Genomic DNA, 15,370 nt, shown 5'->3' on the forward strand with positions numbered 1-15,370 from the left:
GTGACTTACGAGGCTGAGGTGGGAGGATCCCCTGAGCCAGGAGGGTCAGGGCTGCAATGAACCATGATCACACCACTGCACTCCAGCCTGGGTGACAGAGCAGGACCCTGTCTCAAGAAAAAGGTAACTTTTTTTTTTCCTTTCTTCCCTTTCTGTCTTGCTCTTTCTGTCACTTTTTGGTCTTCAGTCTATGAGACCAATGTTAGAATTTGTGGAAGGGAGGAAGCACAGAAATGAGTTTTCCTTCCTATCTTTCCTTCTCTGCATTGAGGCTTTCTCCCTCACTCCGCTTTTGCTGCTTAGAGGCTAAGGTGTAAGAATATACCTACGATGTTAGAAACACATTCTCAATATTAATGAGTGATGTACCAACGTGGTGTCTTGGGCAGACAGGCATGTCTTAAAGTATTCCAGAATAACAAAACAAAAATTAGAATAGATGGGATAAAAAGAGGTAAAACAAGATGGCAGAGGGTTGCTCATTACTGAAGGGGTGGAGCAGTTTGTATACTGAAATTTATTACACTGTTCCCACTACTTTGATATCTATTTAAAATCTATTTAAAATTTCAATAACATTAGAAAGGGCCGGGCACAGTGGCTCATGCCTGTAATTCCAGCACTTTGGAAGGTCGGGATGAGCAGATCACGAGGTTAGGGGTTCGAGACCAGCCTGACCAACATGGTGAAACCCCGTGTCTACTAAAAATACAAAAATTAGCTGGGCATGGTGGCGTGCACCTGTAATCCGTTACTCAGGAGGCTGAGGCAGGAGAATCGCTTGAACCAGGGAGCCAGTCATGCCACTGTACTCCAGCCTGGGTGACAGAACAAGACTTTGTCTCAAATAATAGTAACAGATGATATCTACAAATGTACTTAAAATCGTTCATGTAAGGTAGCAGTAGGCTGGGCGCAGTGGCTTATGCCTATAATCTCAGCATTTTGGGAGGCCGAGACAGACAGATCTTGTAAGCGCAGGAGTTTGAGGCCAGCCTGGCCAACATGGCAAAAGCCTGACTCTACTAAAAATACAAAAATTAACCAGGCATGGTGGCACATGCCTGTAATCCCACCTACTCAGGTGGCTGAGGCACAAGAATCTCTTGAACCCAGGAGGTGGAGGCTGCAGTGAGCTGAGATCCTGCCACTGCACTCCAGCCTGGGGAACGGAAAGACTGTCTCAAGAAATAAAAATAAAAATAAAATGCCAATGGAGAAATTTAATGAAGCACTGTGATAACAATCCAAACTAGCACACACACGCACGCTAACACTTCAGTTTTCCTTTCCCCTCCCCCAACACTATCAAATTCTGGTTAGAAGAAAATATTTACAAACCATGAGATCAATGCTATTTGCTGATAATGAACTATAATTTAGTCAGAACAAGCTGTTATCGGTGATCATGTCTGCCAAACAACCCCACGTTCCTCTGAAGGTACTTCCTCCTGAAATGGAAGTGGTTATGTGTGGAAGGTGATACACAAAATTATTGACTTTAAAATGGAATACAAAGGCGCTCAGGCTGGAAATGTTTAGTCGGCTCTAGTGGTGTGTCTAAATGTGTGGACTTGAGAGTTTCCATAGATGCTTACCGTTTCAGGGTCATTTTCAAAGACCTCCCTGGCTTCTTCTTTATTGCACAGTTCTTCAATGCATTCTCTTTCAAGATTACCCTGTTTGGTTTCTTCAAGCATAGCATTTGCACGACGCTTCCTAATCAGGATTTGTGAAGCCTGTTGCTTTGACAAAACTGAAGGAAAAAATAAGTTTCTATGAATTAAGCATTTCCCCATTTAAAGTATATTGTTTTATTAAACAATAAGAATTAAAATCATTTTCTGCCTATGAATTGTATGACATTTAAAATCATCGAACTAAGAAAAAACACAGATACATCAGCACTTTGGTTAACAATTCAGAGAGCAGGTTTGGTGTGCAGCTGCAGCACGTGTATGATGGTCTACACAAATTATTCAAGTTTATACTTGAGGTTAAACACACCAGATAATATTCAATGTTTCCTTCATTAGGACTATATTGGAGAAAACATGCTAGGCCAGGCGTGATGGCTCATCTTTGCAATTCCAGCAATTTGGGAGGCTGAGGCTGAAGGACCACCTGAACCCAGGCGTTCAAACCCAGCCTGGGCAATAAAGCAAGACCCCGTTTCTGCAAAAATTATATATATATATATAATTTTTTTTTTAAAGATGGGGTTTCACCATGTTGGTCAGGCTGGCCTTGAACTCCCGACCTCAGATGATCCGCCCGCCTTGGCCTCCAAAGTGCTTGGATTACAGGCGTGAGCCACTACTCCCAGCCTATATATAATTTTTTATATATAGATAATATATATAATTTATATATAGATAACAAAATTATATATATTATACATATTATAAAATTATGTATATATTTATAAATTATAAAATTATATATATAATTTTTATAAATTATATGTATATAATATATACGTATTATAATTTTATAAATTTTATAATTTTATATATAATTTTTATAAAATTTTATAATTTTATAAATTATATGTATACAATATGTAAATATACATATTATATATTTTTTTTTTCCTGAGACAGAATCTTGCTCTGTCACCCAGGCTGGAGTGCAGTGCGTGATCTCAGCTTACTGCAACCTCCGTCTCCCAGGTGCACGCGATTCTCCTGCTTCAGCCTCCTAAGTAGCTGGGATTACAGGAGTGCACCACCACATAAAAAAAAAAATATTAATTGGGCATGGTGGTGTGCACCTGTAGTCTCTGCTACCTGGGAGGCTAAGGCGGGAGTGCCACCTGAGCTAAGGAGTCCAAGGTTACAGTGAGCTGTGATCATGCCACCTCACTCCAGCCAGTAAGACCCTCACTCTGAAAAACAAAAAAATCCGAAAAAAAAACAAAAAAACATGATGAAATGCCTAGGTTAAAAGCCACAGTCCTAGCCAGGCCTGGTGGCACATGCCTATAATCCCCCTATTCAGGAAAATGAGGCACAAGAATCGTGAACCAGGAATCCAGAGGTTGCAGTGAGCTGAGATTGTGTCACCACACTGCAGCCTGGGTGACAGAACAAGACTCTATCAAAACAAACAAACAAACAAACAGACAAACAAACAAACAAACAAACAAAACAGAAGAAGCCATACCATCTTTAAAGCAAAAGTAGTAAACTTTCTCATTTTTAATGAAAACCCTTTCTGATCTCTGTGGAGATAAAGAAATACAGGAGTACAGCCCAATCAGCTGTTTGAGAGATACTTGATAGGCTAACACATTTGGTTATTCACAGAAACAGGAAAATAAAAATTCATAGAAAAAGAAAATTTTATGCAAAGCACAAAATACAGGAGGCAGAGAGAAAAAATTGATAACTTTGACTTCATAAAAATGGTTAAACAGTTGAACAGCAACAACAAAAATAACAAAGTTCAGTATTAAGCCACAGACTGGAATAAAATACTTAACAGCATATAGAATAGAAAAAATAGCATCCAGATAAGCTGACCAATACAGAATTGCCTGTATGTATGGTTGTATATAAAATAATTTTTAAAATATAAACAAAACAAACTATAAAGAAAACAATACAAACAATCATACAAACCATCACTACAGAGGAAAAAAGGGCATAAATATAATAAAATGTTCAAATCAAACTATTTTAAAAATTATATTTTTGTATATGAGACTGGCAAAACTTTAAAACTGGTAATATCAGTTATTGGTGAGAGTAAGGGAAAACATGTCTTCTTGTATACCGGTAGTGGGGCATAAACTGGTAGGTTTTATTTGAAGGTAATTTGGTAAAATTTAAAGCACATACGCTCTTCAACTCAGCAACTTTGCTTCTAAGTATGTCCTACATGCAGGCCCATGTGCTAGAAAAAATAGGATTATTTATTGAAACACTGTGAGATCAAAAAACTTTAAATGACTTAAATATCTATCAACAAGAGCACAGGAGCAGGTATGGTGGCTCTCGCCTGTAATCCTAGCAGTTTGTGAGGCCAATGCAGGAGGATCACTTGAGCCTGTTGGGGGTCAAAGGCTGCAGCTGGCTATGATCACACCACTGAACTCCAGCCTGCGTGACAGAGCAAGACCCTGACTTATATAAAAAAAAAAAAAGGAATGACCGACTTGCCAAAGCAGAAGTTTAAATGTAAGTCTAAACAAATAAATTGTTTGGGTTAGATTTATGACCCTATCTCTTGCTATCTTTATTATGTTCATTAAAATAGAAATTAAATAAAGGCAGTATGGATATAAAAGATGATACTTTGTGATCGTGCTATCTGCCAAGTGTGTTACTGACTGACCAACGACAGTCCTGTCAACAATGAAAGAGCCATACTTGGGCAATTATCTCATTTATTTCAAGTATTTTTATGCACACTCCGCTGTAACAAATACAGCAAAAATTAGGACTTTTTGAACTTCACAGCAAATATGTGATTCTTTCTGGGGAAAACAACACTTTCATTGAAGGGTGAATACAATTGACTGAATTTCTTAAAAGAAGGCTAAATGCACTTAGGGAAAAAAGCACCATAAATATTCACTTCTTAGCCTTTTTTCCTTACAGAATACTAACTTTTGGAATTGGGAGTTTGATAGTGATTTTTATGAACATCTCCTTCTCCATATGGGCCTCCACTAAAGAATACAGAACAAGTGTAATAACACATACTGTATCGTGCTTGTGAAAGCCAAGGTCTAAATCACCCAGGGATAGTCAAAGTTTTCGAGTTCTTAGGAATGTCCACTTAAGTTTATAAAAGCAAACAAAGGGGCCGGATGCGGTGGCTCAAGCCTGTAATCCCAGCACTTTGGGAGGCCGAGGCGGGTGGATCACGAGGTCAAGAGATCGAGACCATCTTGGTCAACATGGTGAAACCCCGTCTCTACTAAAAATACAAAAAATTAGCTGGGCATGGTGGTGCGTGCCTGTAATCCCAGCTACTCGGGAGGCTGAGGCAGGAGAATTGCCTGAACCCAGGAGGCGGAGGTTGCGGTGAGCCGAGATCGCGCCATTGTACTCCAGCCTGGGTAACAAGAGCGAAACTCAGTCTCAAAAATAAAAATAAAAAAAAAAAAGTAAACATAGTAAACTTTATTATTTAAGAGAGAACAAAACTCAGATAAAGAGCATGCAACATATTTTCCCATAATTGTAAATAAACAACAAAACTACAGCTAGATCATAGGCATCCCAACTCTCAGACCTGCAATCCATTAATTATTGCTTACAGCTTTTCAAAAATCAGGAAGTTTTATTGTCTCTATTGTTGAGAGGAATATTAGAAAATAAAAAACTGTTAGGCTGGGCACAGTGGCTCACACCTGTAATCCCAGAACTTTGGGATCTCTTGATCACAAGGTCAAGGGATTGAGACCATCCTGGAAAACATGGTAAAGCCCCATCTCTACTAAAATTACAAAAATTAGCTGGATTGTGGTGGCTCACGCCTGTAGTCTCAGCTACTCAGGAGGCTGAGGCAGGAGAATTGCTTGAACCCAGTAAGCAGAGGTTGCAGTGAGCCGAGATCGCACCACCTGCACTCCAGCCTGGCGACAGAGTGAGACTCCATCTCAAAATAAATAAACAAACAATAAAAAATTAATAAATAAAAACTGTTATACCTCTGTCCTAAGGGGAAATTAAGCTAATACAAAATTTTGTCTCAATATATTTGCACCAAATTTGGATTTCATCTAGTTCAGCCCAACAATGCTTTAAATTGGTGTGATACATAATTATGTTCAAAGCGTGAATTAATTCTTTCACTTGATATTCACACAAGGAAATAAACTATAAGACAGAATTATCATCCCTATTTTCCTACTGAAGAAATTGAAGTTGAGAGAGAGTGACATGATTTGCTACAAGTTGTGTTAATGGGATTCAAATATACACATCCTTTTAGCCCCGTGCTCTCTTCTTCTGTGTATTCTGCTACTCAAATGTCCATGATGGACCTGATTTCATTATTTTCATTTCACATATTTTTATTTGGAAGTGTATTTATCAGTACAGTGAAAGTAAATTATAGAGACACTGATGTCATTAGTTTAGATATAATTACTTTGTTATAAAAGACATGGCAATTAATATATGTTGTAAGATTTTAGAACTTCAGTGGAATGAGCAGCTTCACGTTGATGCCATTTCAACAGTGAATTATTTCAGTCTGCCTGCTTTCCAAGAAGGTCACCATCTCCAGAACTACTCTGGTGCCTCCATATTCTGAGAGAGGAACTTTATCTCCAACTTTCACACTGACTTCTTGAATCCCTTTCCTTTAGGGCCCAATCCAGCAGCAACTACCACTGCTTTCAATACTTTTCCCGAGAAGTTTCTGGAAGCATGATGCCTTCTTTGGTTACGGTTCTGGCTGCATCACTTTCAACCAAACAATAATCAAAGAACAGAAGAAACTTTGTACGTGTTTGTTCTCCCGCGACTCCCGCTGCCACAGCTCATACTCTGCTTTTGCACAATAGCCAAGAACTGATTTTAATTTTTGTAAAAGAAATTACGTGGTCGTGCAGTGGATGAGGTTGCTGTCTTAAATAATCAGCTGTCGTTTACAAAATGAACCCATCCATCTAAGAAAATGGCTTTCGAAACAGTCTACTGCTTCTTGCCGGAAAGATACAAACAGGACTTCATGACCCAATTTAAAGCCGCACAACACGACTGTGGGATGACACAAGCATGGGGTTTGAGGGGCTTTCACCAATTGGCTCAAACCCAAAAATATTTCACCCCACTGACATGCAGGGAATATCTAAAACGTTCCATTATTTACCGTAATAACCATGACATATAAGCACATAAATGCTGTTTTACATTATGCCCTTTAATCCTAATCATAACTGTTCCAGGTAGATTAAAAGTTTCCATCTTATATACATGAATAAGCTTAAACTTAGAGTTGAGTGCATTTTACCAAGTTCCCACAGCTGAGAACACAGACAACCAGCATCCAAAGCCTGTTCTGTTTTGTATTAGCACACTGTCCCTTAATCATTTGTTTCACTTGTTTCTATTAAGAAGCGTCTCAGGCCGGGCGCGGTGGCTCAAGCCTGTAATCCCAGCACTTTGGGAGGCCGAGGCGGGTGGATCACAAGGTCAAGAGATCGAGGCCATTCTGGTCAACAAGGTGAAACCCCGTCTCTACTAAAAATACAAAAAGTTAGCTGGACATGGTGGGGCGTGACTGTAATCCCAGATACTCAGGAGGCTGAGGCAGGAGAATTGCCTGAACCCAGGAGGCGGAGGTTGTGGTGAGCCAAGATCGCGCCATTGCACTCCAGCCTGGGTAACAAGAGGGAAACTCCGTCTCAAAAAAAAAAAAAAAAAAAAAAAAAAAAGAAGCGTCTCAAGAAAGTCCTTGTTAAAAACCCAACTATGTTGCTTGAAAAGTGTTACATTCAGATTCAAAATTTTAGGTTATACTGTGGAGTTTATCAGTCTTTCACGATAAGAAATACAACTGAGTCAGGCCGGGCGCGGTGGCTCACGCCTATAATCCCAGCACTTTGGGAGGCCGAGGCGGGTGGATCACGAGGTCAAGAGATCGAGACCATCCTGGTCAACATGGTGAAAACCCGTCTCTACTAAAAATACAAAAAATTAGCTGGGCATGGTGGTGCGTGCCTATAATCCCAGTTACTCAGGAGGCTGAGGCAGGAGAATTGCCTGAACCCAGGAGGCGGAGGTTGCGGTGAGCCGAGATCGCGCCATTGCACTCCAGCCTGGGTAACAAGAGTGAAACTCCGTCTCAAAAAAAAAAAAAAAAAAGAAATACAACTGAGTCAGCTTGATTTTTTTTAACTTATCTGAGTCACTCCTTCAAAATCATGACCAAAACACATGGAACAATTGTGACAATAATATAACCAGTGTGCAAAGATGAACTGGAATTGTCTTTGAAACTGTATTCACAGCCTTCAAATATTCTCTTCATGTCGGAGGTAAATCTTTCTTTTTTTGAGTGTAAATTTGATTGACTTATCTTCAAAAAGTAATCTATTGTTACTGGTTTCGTAAAAGCACCTGTAATGACAGCGATGCTAGCACTGCCTCTGCTAACAAGCAGATTCCCCACCGCTCAGCAGAGCTCCAGCTTGTCAAGGGGACGTCCCTTCCTTAGGTCCCTTTCGCCCTGCAGGTGTCCAGACATGCCACCCTCTGGTCAAGGAAGGCAGGACCGAAGACCGCCACGTCGTCCAAAACTGATGGGTCAGGCGAGGATGAGACAGCAGGTGGAGAGAGGTCCAGTCTTTAGGAGAGCTTATCCCCTGAGGCTCTTCCATTTGGCTCTCTTCTTTTTTGCAAAGACGGTTCTCACTTCCTTCCCACCAAAAGCTCATCTCTCTTCTAGTTCTGCATTCGGTCTCTTTTCCCTAGGCTCTCCCTATTGGGCATCCCCAAAATGAAAAACTGCCCTTGAAAGAACGTTTCTGAGAAAAGAGTCTATGGCTAGCATTTGGGTCGGCCGAGTGTTTTTATCTTTGTTTGGGCTTCAGGGTTGGATGAGATGAGAGAAGACGGCTTTCACTTTGGAAACACAGAGAACCACCAGATAATACTTTGAGATATAACCGTACTTCACACATCTCACTTGTTGAAATGGCCTATTTTATTTAAACCAAGACTGAGGCTAGGTGCTAGGGCTCACAGATGTAATCCCAACACTTTGGGAGGCTCGGGCGGGAGGCTCCCTTGAGGCCAGGAGTTTTAAATCAGCCTGGGCATCACAGGGAGACACCATCGCTACAAAAAAACCTTAAAAAGTAGCTGGTCATGGTGGCGCATACCTGGAGTCCCAGCTACTTGAGAGGCTGAGGCTGAAGGATTGCTTAAGCCCAGAAGGTTGAGGTACAGGGAGCCCTGAATGTGTCACTGTGCTCCAGCCGGGGTGACAGCACAAGACCCTGACTCAAAAAAAAAAAAAGAAAAAAAAAAGAAAAAAAGTCTGAGAAAAAAGAATTGCATATATTATTTTTAAAGTTAGTTAATAATGGGCCAGGCATGGTGGCTCACACCTGTAATCCCAGCACTTTGGGAGGCTGAGGTGGGGTGATCACTTGAGACCAGGAGTCCGAGACCTGCCTGGCTATCATGGTGAAATGCCATCTCTACTAAAAATACAAAAAATAGCCAAGAATGTTAATGGGCACCTGTAATCCCAGCTACTCAGGAGGCTGAGGCAGGAGTATCACTTGAATCTGGGAGGTGGAGGCTGCAGTAAGCCAAGATCGCACCATTGCATTCCAGCCTGAGCAACAGAGCAAGACTCCATCTCAAAAAAAAAAAAGCTAGTTAATAATGGTAAAAAATGGCTGTATATTCAAAAATGTATTTAAATAATTACATTAACTGTAAAATACTTCAGTTGTTTTTCATAAAGATTTCTACCACAGAAAATTTCCAGTTGGGGGAAGAAGGCAATTTAACAAATGTGAAGGTTGCCAGGATTAAGGAAAGCCCAAAGACCGATTTTTATGCAGGAATGCCCCAATTATTATCCTTCCTTTTCTCTAGATTTTACATTTTGTATCACATTCAGTATTATGCTGCTGAGCAACAGTTCCTTCTCACATTGTGTGAAGGATTGGAATGGGTTAAAGAACATTCTGTAATGATGAACTATATCTAGGTCTTTTTGAATGACTGACCAAATACTGACTGATGAGAAATACTTTAAGAGAATCAAAGATCATAAAAGATAAGTCTGGATAAGAATTTAAATCCAGGGGAAGAAAAAGAGGAAGTAATCTGTGAATGAAATGTTGCACATATAAAGGTGAGTTCTAAAACAGTCAGGATAGAGATGTGTGGGTGGCATTTATTTAGAAGTAGAAAAGCTACTGGTGGAATTTAACAAAAAATGTGACCTCTGACCCTCCATTCTGGAACAGATCAATGAATGAGTACAGAAACAATGCCTGAACTGTTTAGTGACAAGAGAGTGAAACGGATCTCTCCTTATTCCAAGATTTAACCATAACTTCAATTTACAGCGCCTATTCTAGGAACAAAAAAGTCACTCTGTCATTGTTTCCACAGATTAAAACCTTTGATTTAACTAGACAGAGAAAGCAGTACACCTTAGTTATTCCTTCCAAACAGTAAATATCTCTACTCAAATGATAGACTAGGCAGCTTTCTTACCCAGAAAAAAGTTACTTGGCTGGGCATTTCTTTTATTTGATTTGTTTGTTCTCTGTGAGTGACAAATGAAGATACTTCATTGAAGGGATTCAGGAGCTCAGATGTTGACAAGGTATAAAGAAGGAATTTCCTACAACTCCATTTTTTTTCTCCTGACTACTAGATTGCAAACTGGTTATGCTTCCTAATGCTACAACAGGAGGTCTTTTTTGTGACCCGCAGCAAGATATTCCCATACAACTTTTATTATCTTTATCTCCTCCCAACCAGGACCCCAAAACTTCATCTGATTTTGACATCACGCACCAAGAAGTTACTGCACAGAAAATGTTTTGTTTTTGTTCTGTTTGACCTATTTTGTTACAATGACATCAATATTATTAGTTCTCTGGCCTGGGTCTGTATGTTCGGAAAAGAGACAAGCAAAATGTTCTCAAACTTTTTTTTTTTGAGACAGAGTCTCACTCTGTCTCCAGGTGCCAGGCTGGAGTGCAGTGGCCCAGTCTCGGCTCACTGCAACGTCCACCTCCCAGGTTCAAGCAATTCTCCTTCCTCAGCCTCCCGAGTAGCTGGGGATTACAGGTGCCCACCACCACGCCTAGCTAATTTTTTGTATTTTTAGTAGAGACAGGGTGTCACCATGTTGGTCGGACTGGTCTCGAACTCCTGATATTGTGATCCACCCGCCTCGGCCTCCCAAAGCACTGGGATTACAGGCATAAGCCACCAGCCCGACCATTCCTGGGTATTTTTAAAGGCAACGGTAAAGGAATTCTCCTAATTTTGCAATATCCCACTTCTTGCAATAGTCCCTAGATCTCGGAAATAAGCAAGTCTGAAAGTGTGCTTAGAGGCTTAGAAGGACTCCAGATCTCAATGGTTTTCCTCTGACTCTTAAGATATAATTTATTTTTTCAAGTGCTTATTTGCAAGTGAGATAATTTGGAATAATGGTATATCATCAAGTAAGTGTTTCTAATTCAATGGTTTCTACCAGCATCTCAGAATTCTCTGTCAAATAAACTAAAGGCTTTAAGACACAATCTAAATAACAGTGAAATAAAACAATAACTCATTAAGGACAGACGAGAACATCATTGGGATAAGGAATGGAGGAAAAAAATAAAAATAAAACAAGTAACAAGGAAAGAGACAGTTAAGATAGAAACTCAAGTCCACATAAAAAAAAAAAATGAGCAGCTGGGCGCGGTGGCTCACGCCTGTAATCCCAGCACTTTGGGAGGCTGAGGCGGGTGGATCACGAGGTCAAGAGATCGAGACCATCCTGGTCAACATGGTGAAACCCCGTCTCTACTAAAAATACAAAAATTAGCTGGGCATGGTGGTGCACACCTGTAGTCCCAGCTACTCGGAAGGCTGAGGCAGGAGAATTGCCTGAACCTGGGAGGCGGAGGTTGCAGTGAGCCAAGATCATGCCACTGCAAACATTTCAAGTGATTCTCCTGCTACTTAGCAGGCTGAGGCAGGAGAATCACTTGAACCTGGGAGGCGGAGGTTGCAGTGAGCCAAGATCATGCCACTGCACTCCAGCCTGGGCAACAGAGCGAGACTCGGTCTCAACCACAAGAAAAAGATGAGTGTCCTCAACAGAAAGGACTCGGGGGAGTTCTCTATAGCTCTCTTGTGTGTTCTCTATCTTCCTTGTGTGTGCACACATCAAGGAAAGGCCATCTGAGAACTCAGCAAGAAAGCAGTCATTTGCAAGCCAGAAAAATGCCTGCACCAGAAACTGAGTTAACTGAGCTTAATGTTGGACTTTCTAGACCTCAGAACTGTGAGAAAATACATTTCTATGGTTTAAGCCACAAAAGTCTGGGTTGTTTTGTCATAGCAACCTGAGCAGACTAATACACAAGGCAAGAAAGTCACGGACTATTTCTAACTGCTCTGTAAAGGCACAGAAAGTGATGCTTACGGTTAATGATGGCAGAGAGTATTTATGTCTTCTCCCTCTGAGACCACATGAAAACGATGTTAAGATAAATGTAAACATTTTAAGGATTAAGAGAATTTTTAAAAACATGTTTTTTTGTTTAAAAAAAGAATAACAATTAGGCCGGCGCGATGGCTCAAGCCTGTGGTCCCAGCACTTTGGGATGCCGAGGCGGGTGGATCACGAGGTCGAGAGATCGAGACCATCCTGGTCAACATGGTGAAAACCCGTCTCTACTAAAAATACAAAAAATTAGCTGGGCATGGTGGCGCGTGCCTGTAATCCCAGCTACTCGGGAGGCTGAGGCAGGAGAATTGCCTGAACCCAAGAGGCAGAGGTTGCGGTGAGCCGAGATCGCGCCATTGCACTCCAGCCTGGGTAACGAGAGCGAAACTCCATCTCAAAAAGAAAAAAGAAAAAAAAAACAATTGACAGCATGGGAGGGTCATTATTACATAAGTTATCTCAACAAATTCTCCAAGCTGGAAACCTGAGGAAAACCTGTTGGTGAATAGACAAGGGAGAGGAAGAGCTGATCGGATAAACACTGAGAGTTATAATGGAAGTAAGAACACTTTTGCCTAAAGACACCTCAGAAAGACCTTAAGACAGCATTAGCAGGAGGACAGGAGAAGGTGACTAGAAGCAAGTAGATTCAACTGAAAGTCCCCCAATGACACACCAATAGTTTCCCCATCCCAATGTACACGAAGCAATATAATCAGACTGGGCCCAATAACCATTCACTGTATACGTATATGAAAAAAAACTAACTAATAAATGTATAGAGAGAACTATGTAATAACTCTCCCATTTAAAAGACTAACATGAAACCAGATAAATGCATAAAACTGTAGAAGAAACCTATACCTGCCACCTAAAACCAAACCAGTTTTGCTGTTTACATATGAAAAGACCACAAAGAGTCATCAGAAATCTGGAAGAAAATATTAATAGCTACTGGTAACATGAAAAAGAAAGACTCACTTTTTCTCAAACTCACTTGAGAAAAAACAGATAATTCAGAAAAAATATTTAAAAACAAACTGAAAAGATGAATATCCTTATAGTGTCTTATGAAGACAATGCATTCATGAAAGAAGAGAACAAAAGTAAAGTCAAAGAAATTTCAAGAAATTTTCCATATGACTGTTAAAACAGAAGTGTTGAGAGGAAAAGTTTACTCCTTCTTGTGCCATGCGAGTGTGGGAGGCCCAAGTCTGTTTCCTGGGTGGGGAAGTGTGGAGGGTGGGGGGGGGGACGGGGGCGGGAAGTGGGGTAGAGAAAGAAAAGTTGCAGAAATCTAAAATCTAGAGAAAGATTTCAAAAAGGTGGAAAAGATGAGCCAACGTCATAAAGGATCAATTCTGGAAAAGTTTCAGAAGGAGAGAACAAAAGCTACGGAGGAAGGAAATTATTATACAAATAAGTGTAGAACGTTTTCCAAAGCTAGTAAGGAAGGATAGTCATCATAGAAAGAGGGTCTACTGAGTGCCAAATCCAAATGAGTGGAAAGAAAGCCAATTGAGACATCGTATGATACAATTTTAAAACATCTGGCACCAGAGAAGTTCCAGAATCAACGATGCTAAGAATAAGGATCAGATTCATTACACAACGCCACCGCGTTCAGAATAACAAACCAGTTGAAGTCTGTCTCCTTTTTCTATTATCGGAAGGTAAGAAGCCAAGATTCTAAGCTTCAAAATGAAATCTGGAAACTACTCCCTAAAGATAGGAATGACATCATTAGGGAAGGTTCCCTGTGTGGATCTGGGATGACACAGAGCGGGACTTCCAGTCACTCCAAAACTTATCTCACTTAAAGTTTGGGAGAAAGCCAGTAAAGCAACTAGAAAGAGTTATTTCAAAGATAAATGCACCTCCACCCACCCCTACCCCACCTTACCTGGGCAATGCCTTTGCAGAATTTTCACACAGGCACCTAAATAGAGGCCTGGCTGTTGATACATGTGCCCAATTATAGGACTGATAACAAGGTTCCCAATTAAGACAGAGTCCTGTTAGGGAAACAGACATAAACAAAAACAGAAGAACTCATGCCGACTACATAGTTTATCCAGCTCACTTAGGACTTTCTTCAAAACATATCAACTAACAATCAAAGATCATAAGATATTTGCATACAGTTAATAGCATGGAATAAATGGACAAGAATTACCCAAAAGAAATAATTGAAGACACAGAAGATAACTTTTTAAAATGTGTACCTAATATCCTAAACAAATTTGAGAGGCTTGGGCATCCATAAAAAAAGTAGGCTATAATGAAAAAGAAAAAATTAGAGAACTAAAGTATGATTGAAACAAGAAGTTAATGAACGAACTGAAAAACAGAATGGGCCATGCTAAATTTCAAGTAACACTAAAGATAATAAAGTTAAGAAAATCTGGCCGGGCCCAGTGGCTCACGCTTGTAATCCAAGCACTTTGGAGGCCAAGGCGGGCAGATCACCTGAGGTCAGCAGTTCAAGACCAGCCTGATCAATATAGTGAAACCCTGTCTTAAAAAATTAAAAATTAAAAAAATAAATAAATAATAAAAAAAGTTAAGAAAATCTCCCATTATAGAGAGAAAATTATAAATAAACATAAAATTTGAAAAAAAAAACACAGTAAAAAGATTCAGAATCAATGTAAGTTTTGGAGATAAAATAATGGAGGGAAGGAAATAATTTAAAATAATATTTTAAAATTCCTAATTGGTTAATAGAGATAAGGCTTCAAAGTATATTCATTTTGTGATCAAGGCAAATGGGGGGGAAATCTACAGATAAGACCTTTTAGAAAAATATTAGAACTTCCAAAATAGAAACAATGTCCTTTCCTACAGACGGAAAAAATCATGTTACTGTCAAACTGAGACAGAATTGGAGAAAAGGGGATGAATAAAATTAATCACCTTTCACATTGGGGGCTTCAACAGTAGAGTTACTAGAAGAAAAAAATGGAAAGCAAAATATGGAAGGAGGATCCTATTGGAAACTAATAATATTCTAGTTAAAGCCCAGCTATTTAGCATCCTGTACAGCTTCAGATAAAACTTCTATAATCTTCACATATCTTTTAGTTAAAATAGTTATACCAACGACAACCTGATAAAGATAATACAGAAAAGAAAATACATAGGCCGGGCGCGGTGGCTCAAGCCTGTAATCCCAGCACTTTGGGAGGCCGAGGCGGGTAGATCACAA

At 40.0% G+C, this 15,370-nt stretch overlaps 1 protein-coding gene across 2 annotated transcripts in view; it reads right to left on the reverse strand.

Annotated features, from left to right (window-relative positions):
• The window catches only part of PROS1 (protein S), an 84,001-nt gene that overhangs the window by 56,020 nt on the left and 12,611 nt on the right, over positions 1-15,370 (reverse strand). Inside the window, exons 1-2 of one of the 2 annotated variants that reach the window (XM_010338910.3) lie at positions 14,066-14,165; positions 1,599-1,756 (exon numbers count right to left, since the gene is read on the reverse strand). In XM_010338910.3, coding sequence (XP_010337212.2) covers positions 1,599-1,756; positions 14,066-14,129 — 222 coding nt within the window. In that variant the 5' untranslated portion in view covers positions 14,130-14,165. Of the gene's footprint in view, positions 1-1,598; positions 1,757-14,065; positions 14,166-15,370 lie in introns of those variants that run through there. The other variant, XM_039480566.2, reaches the window with a different exon arrangement.

The sequence above is a fragment of the Saimiri boliviensis genome, chromosome 18 (genome assembly GCF_048565385.1).
Source record: "Saimiri boliviensis isolate mSaiBol1 chromosome 18, mSaiBol1.pri, whole genome shotgun sequence".
NCBI lineage: Eukaryota > Metazoa > Chordata > Mammalia > Primates > Cebidae > Saimiri > Saimiri boliviensis.